Source organism: Phaseolus vulgaris, chromosome 3 (assembly GCF_051622355.1).
Source record: "Phaseolus vulgaris cultivar YP4 chromosome 3, ASM5162235v1, whole genome shotgun sequence".
Taxonomy (NCBI): Eukaryota; Viridiplantae; Streptophyta; class Magnoliopsida; order Fabales; family Fabaceae; genus Phaseolus; species Phaseolus vulgaris.
In genome coordinates this window covers 38,177,501-38,184,392 of record NC_143500.1, presented here as the reverse complement: position 1 = coordinate 38,184,392, position 6,892 = coordinate 38,177,501, and the positions used below count along the sequence as shown (strand labels likewise).

Genomic DNA, 6,892 nt, shown 5'->3' with positions numbered 1-6,892 from the left:
CATGCTTCTTTTGGTGACAGAGGTGTCGGCAAGCTGACACTGTATTTGTGGTGAAGGCACTAGCACCACCACTGCACTGTTAGTACTACGTAAGTACTTTACAGCTGGACAAATTCCCCAAAATCCAACGCTCACTGTCTGACCCACACTCCCACCACTTTGTGGATCCCATCACAACCATTTCACCACTTGTCTTTGTCATCCTAGCTGTCTCCACCCTTTCATATATCTTATATCTTATCCCTCCTACAAAATCACCTTACTTCCTTTTACTCAAAACCACAAAAGTATTATACTTTTAATATAACCATTCCTCATATTTTACCTAATAATACAAGACAACAATTCGCTCACAAATCCTATCCTCCTCCTTATACCTTATACCTGCACTCACATTATTGGATTCATCAAACCTTTTAAATCCTGTTCAGTTGTAAAACCAACCATTCACAGAACAGCAGTCATTAACAGAGCAAAACAGCATAAAACTAAACGAAACTAAAAGAGGAGACAATCGCGAATGAACCTGAACTTTCTTTCTTTACAGAAAAAGAAAATGTAAAAAAAAAAATACAACAATTAATACCAAAATCAGAAAAGAAAAGAAAGGAAGAAACAAGCTGGTTTAGCTGGCCTCCTAAGTAAAGAATCTACTCTTACCTTCTCTTCTTCTCTACTATCTTGGATCCATTAAGTCTGGTTTCCCTTCTACTAAAGCAGGGGTTCTTTCCCTTTTTTTTACACTGTCTGAGTTTAATCTGTGGATTGAAGACTACCGTACTAAAAAAAGAAAAAAAACCCTCCCGAAAAAATAACAAGGGAAACAAAATTAATTTACAGGTTTGCCGTGATTGTACCCGTAATAGGAAAGGTACCACTTGACGAATTTTTTCAACCCGGTTTGCAAATCGGTGGTGGGCTTGTACCCGAGTTCTGCCCGGGCGGAACTAATGTTCGCGTGAGTAAACGGAACGTCGCCGTTTCCAGGCATATCCACGATATTCCTCTTCGCCTTAACCTTCAAATGTCGCTCCAAGATACTCACAAGAGTGGGCACAGTAACCGGCGAAGTGTTCCCGAGGTTAAATATCCTATAAGGAGCGGGTCCCCGTTTCTTCCCACCCGACCCGGTACTCTTGCCAGCGGTATCCAACGACCCAACGCACCCCTTCACAATATCGTCAATGTAGGTAAAATCACGAGCGAGATCGACGCGGTTTTTACCACGGTAGACGGTAATGGGTTTCCCCTGTAAGATATTGCGGGTGAAAGAGAAATAAGCCATGTCGGGTCTCCCCCAGGGTCCGTACACAGTGAAGAATCTCAAACCGGTGATCGACAACCCGTAGATGTGATTGTAAGTGTGAGTGATCTCCTCGCCGGCTTTTTTGGTGGCGGCGTAGAGGCTAGCGGGCTGGTCGGTGCGGTCCGATTCGGAGAACGGAACCTTCTCGTTGAGCCCGTAGACGGAACTGGACGAGGCCCAAACGATTGCGGGCTGAGGGTTGGCCGATTTGCAGGTCTCGAGAAGCGTGACGAGGCCCGCGATGTTGCTGTGAACGTATGACTGGGGATTCTCCATGGCGTAGCGCACGCCGGCCTGGGCCGCCAGGTGCATGACGTGCGTGAAGGCCACGACGTCGAAGAGCTTGGCGAGGAGCTTGGCGTCGTTGACGTCGCCTTCGACGATGAAGACCTCGTGCGTGTTGAGTAGCGATTTGCGGGCTTTCTTGAGGGAGGGGTCGTAGTAGTCGTTGAAGTTATCCAGCCCAACAACGCCGTCTCCGCGGCGTTTCAAGGCGAGGGAGACGTGGGAGCCGACAAAACCGGCTGCGCCCGTGACGAGCACAGACATGCCTCCCTGGCGGTGGATCTGGGCGGATGTGCGGACTTGCTTCTCCCACTGGATCCCGCCCCAGGAGGCGGAGAGGTAGCGGCTACCGGAGTCGACGAAACCTTGGAAGCTGAGGTAGGAGGCGGTGAGGGCGATGAGAAAGAGAGCCCAGAGGAACATGGTGCTGGTGGAGGCGAAACAGCGGTAGAGTTGGCGGTTCATGGTGTGGGAACGCTCGATCTTGAATTTGCCTGGGGTTGAGGGGAAGGTCTCGTCTTCCAACGGCGGCATTTTAGTGTTCCTTTCCTAATTGAAAAATGGATCTTGATTGTTGTTGGCTGTGGTGGCGGTGTTGGTGATTTACGAAAAATGAAAAGGGTGGTAGGGTACAGATGCAGAGAAAAGAAACAAATGGGAGATTAATTTTCCTGCATCTGCTGAATGAAACAATGGTAGGGGTGGTTATATATAGTGGTCACCCACGAACAAACGACAAGCTAGTCTACGCGTGAACGCGTTAAAGGAGGGACAGAGGAGAGAGAAAATAAATAAACAGAGGAGGAACCACCAGGAATTTAGCTCAACCTCTCTCTCTCTCTCTCTCTCTCTCTCTCACATAAGTTGAATCTCGCAGATAAAAGTGGAGCATTGTCCATTTCTTTATTTCTCTACTAATTCTTATTTATTCCTTCCCTCTCTCTATACACATCATTTTCCCCTATTTTTCTTCTCAATCCAATTTCCATTCTTTTTTCTTTATTTCCTCAATTCACATGCCACCTACTCATTATTCATTTTAGTATCACCCTAATGCTATGCTACCTAATATAACTAATGCATTTCACGGCTTTTAGTTCAAGATCAACTCAATTATCTTATTTTAACTTCTTTTTTTAGTTCAAAATCAACTCAATTTTATATTTTACTTCAACATTAACCGAATTACCTCTGGTCTCGTTTAGCTCATCAAAATTGTTTTTAATGAATACAAATACCTTAAGTTATCGGTTCAAGGGATTAAAGAAAAAAAATCATGATATGTATATAGCAACCATTATGATATAGTGTCTAAACTACTCATTTATGATCTTTCTTTTATATGTATATTTGCTTAAACATGTATGAATGGTTTAGAAGTGAATCCTTGAAGTCGTGTTTTAAAACCAATATCGCACATAACTAAATTGAAGAGGGATTAAAGTTATAATATAGATTCTTGGAGGAGCCTTACGTTTTAGGATGGAAAAACTTTAAGGATAAGTAGAATTGATTCTCTAATCAAATTTCTAAATGATAAACAGCCCTCGATCCAACGTTGAATGTGAATGTGCAAAAGATTCAGATGGTACATTTATTTCATCAACAGAATTCTCAAAAAATAAACAGTACTACAACCTTTGTGAAATTCTACCCCTAAATTAAAAGTGATAGCCACATAATAATCATATAAAAACTTAATTACATTTGAGAAGTTGTCAGAATTACTTTTATAAATATGTTGTTTCTCCTTATCATGATAAAGAAAGTCAGAGCAAACAAATAATTGGGGATAATCCAAAAAAAAAAAGTCTCACATAAATTTGTAAGAACGGATAAATTTTTGTATAGTTCCAATGCAGTAATTTTATTTAATTTGGTTTAATAGTTTTTATAAGAAAATATATTCAATATAAAAATATAACAGATTATGAGTATAAATTTTTCTTTTAAAAAAAACCAAGCATATGTTATTTAAACCTAGTTGATATGTTAATTACTAAATTAAAAAGAATTTGAAAAAGAATTTGAAGAGGTTGATAAAAAATCCAATTTCAACTTTATAATTTTAAAAAGTCATATGTTGATCTAAATTTTAATTTATTTAAATAAAACAGTCAAATTTGAAGTAGCCAGATTTTCGTGAATCAATCTTGAGATTTAAATTTGACTTATGCATTTATTGAATTCTTATATAGTTTTCAGTGAAATTGGAAAACATTGCATAGACTAATCAATATTAATAATAGTATGAATATACATGATCCTTATCATGTTTCCATGTAATCTCTGAAGCAGATCAATTTTAAGTCATTTTTATTAGGTTTTCCTTTTATATGTCTATCCATCATTCCAAGTTTTTCTCAATATTTAATGATATAATTAACATGGATTTAATGATATAGTTAACATGGGATTACGAAGAACGTGAGCCCCACCACCACATGCAACTGAGGGGAAAAAGCATACCTGTGTTATTCTAATATCAAAGGTATATTTTAGTTTTATCATAAGAACAAAATAAATTATTATATAATAGCCGGTTAAGAAGAGAAATCATATTTACAAAATAAATTTATATAACCTAAGTTTTTATTAATGTACTGTCTATATCACAATTTGAATATATGCTTCTCCCTCTTCTTTAATTTCACTCTGTCTATTTTATCATATTTTTCTTTGACTAAGCCTTTGTCTTAGTTGCTTTTTAGACACTCAATTATCATAATTTTATCACTCAATTTTTTATTTTATAATTACTTTTTTAAAATTTTGTATATATTTCAATGGTTAATTAATGCAACATATGCTGTCGGTTTATGTAAAAGGTTAAAAAAAAATTAGAATAAGATGATATTATTTTGTTTATGTTTATATCACAGTTCACTGATAGTAAAATTAATAAAATTCGCAAAAAAAATAATTAAATAATGAAAGCATGTTCGAAGAAGACAAAGGTTACTTTCGTACGAGCCCGAACAGCAAAACAACACATTAACAAACAAAGACGCAGATTTTTTTTTACCACTTGGTTGATGTGTCAAATGGAATCCCTGCATAACTATGTTTGTATTTCACAAAAATATTAAAATTATTTTTTATCCAACACCGTCACTTGTTTGAGTATAACATTTATTATTCACAATATCCGATGAATATTAGTTTTATATAGTTAAAATTATAAGAAATATTCCGAATACGCATCTTAGATTTAATTAAAATATAATAATGAGGAATATTTATATTTTATGATAAATAATTTATACCATGATTTCTTTGATATTTTAGTGTTGATAATTTTAAAATATTAGAATGGACAGATTGGAAGGGCTAAGTGATTAGGAAAAATTGCTGAAGAATAGCTCACTGTTATTATATATTTGAGTTTTATAATAACCATTAAACAATTAGGTGCATGCCTGACAAAAAAAAGTTAAATTAAATGTAAATAATTTTTTAATGTAAAGATCAATTTTTAAGTTTAGGTACAATTTAAATAGAATAAAAGTTAATTATTTTTCTTATATTTAGTATATAAATTAAAATTTTAACTATTTACTAATTTATTTTACAAATATCACCTTTTCTATAGATACATTTTCTTTATAAGCTGTAAAATTTTAAGAATATTTTTTATTTTATATAGTTTTATCTATAGTAATATTTTTTATTTGTAAATCAAATTTTGAGAGTAAGTACAAATTTTACAAGTTTTTCTAACCTTTAGATATTTTAAAAAAAGTTATTAATTAAATATAAGATAATTTTAAAGATAAAAAATATTTAATTACTATAATAATTAAATTATATATTATTTTATAAATTATATTTTTTAGTATTTAATATAATTTCCATTATTAATAAAATATTATAAATTAATTTTTAAATTGGTATTCAATGGAACTTCCAATTTTAGAATGTAAAAAAATTAGTAACTAATAAATATTAATTTAAAAATTAGTTTATAAATTTTTATTAATAATAAAAATTGTTTTGAATAACACAATTTAATTTATAGTAATTAGTTATTTTTTGTTTTTTAAATTAATTTTTATTTAATAGTTTTTTTATAATGAGTTGTAATTGATTTAAGTTAGGTTGACTTAAGAAGAATTTAGTAATTTAGTGAAGTTTTTAAATTGGATTTTTTTGTAATGTGTTGAATTGGGTGGAAATTGATTTTAGTTGAAATTTGTGTGAATTGAGTTATGATAGATTAGTATATAACTAAATGATTTGGATTTGAGGGTTTGGATTAATCACTTTTAATTAAAAGTATATTTGTATTGTTGTAATTTGATGTCTTAAAGATATTAAGTTGAATAAATGATAACATAACTAATTTATGCTAGAGATTGATAAAATTGTTTTAAACTTACATATTCAAGTAGTTATTTATGGAATTCTTGGGTTTATAGTCTCCATGGTATATCTATGTTTTTCATTTCAATTGTAATTTGAAATGAGATTATGAAACACATTAGGACGAGAAAGGTGAATAATTAAATGTTTGGATAATTATCTTAAATTTTTTAATTTTTATACTCTATGCATAATTTTTTAGTTACAAATGACGTTGCTTAACGAATCTAAACTTGAGAACAATTTGGTGATTTAATCAATTTGAATGGTGACTTATTAAATGTTGGGATAATTGTCTCTAAATTTCCAATTTTTTCATTTTTTGCCTAATTTCTCGTGACAAATGATGCTGCTTAACGAATATAAATTTTAGAACAATTTGAATTCATTCAGCAAATATTAATTTTTGTTTAAGAAATCTCAACCTAAAACAAATAAATAGTTTAATTAATTAAATTCGCCCACTTAAATAATTCCGATCTAAATATAAATTAAGTGATGTAAAACATAAATTTTTTAAAATAAATTTTGGATCTCCTTTTTCTACATTATTTTTCAACAGAATATGTAGTGAAATAAGAATTTATTGTATATTATTTTGTATTGTTTTTTTTATGACCAAAGGTGAATGAGAATTCATATTACGACTAAATTACCTTAGTACTAAACTCTTTAAAAAGCAATAACTTTTATATTTAAATTATGGAACTATATACCAAATGATTTAAGTTTTAGATTTCTGTAGATGTTATATAAAAAAAAAATATTTTACAGAGACAATAAAATTCTAAGGTAATATAATGTTTTTTTATACAGTTTTGGAAGTGTTGATATTAATAGTAATTTATGAGGAAAATTAGTTGACTATTATAAAATGAATATTGAATTATATGTAGATAGTAAAAGTAAATTAAAAAAAATGGAATATAAGTTTGTTTG

General features: G+C 31.8%; 1 protein-coding gene across 1 annotated transcript; it reads right to left on the bottom strand.

Moving 5' to 3' along the window:
• Positions 1 to 521: 521 nt before the first annotated feature.
• GAE1 (UDP-D-glucuronate 4-epimerase 1) lies at positions 522 to 2,502 on the bottom strand. Its single transcript, XM_068608028.2, has one exon. The coding sequence runs from the start codon at positions 2,123 to 2,125 to the stop codon at positions 830 to 832; it is 1,296 nt and encodes a 431-aa protein (XP_068464129.1). The 5' UTR covers positions 2,126 to 2,502; the 3' UTR covers positions 522 to 829.
• Between the last annotated feature and the right edge of the window lie 4,390 nt (positions 2,503 to 6,892).

What these genes read in the sequence shown, in the direction of transcription:
- GAE1 (XM_068608028.2), bottom strand. Translation starts at nt 2,125, where the DNA reads ATGCCGCCGTTGGAAGACGAGACCTTCCCCTCAACCCCAGGCAAATTC.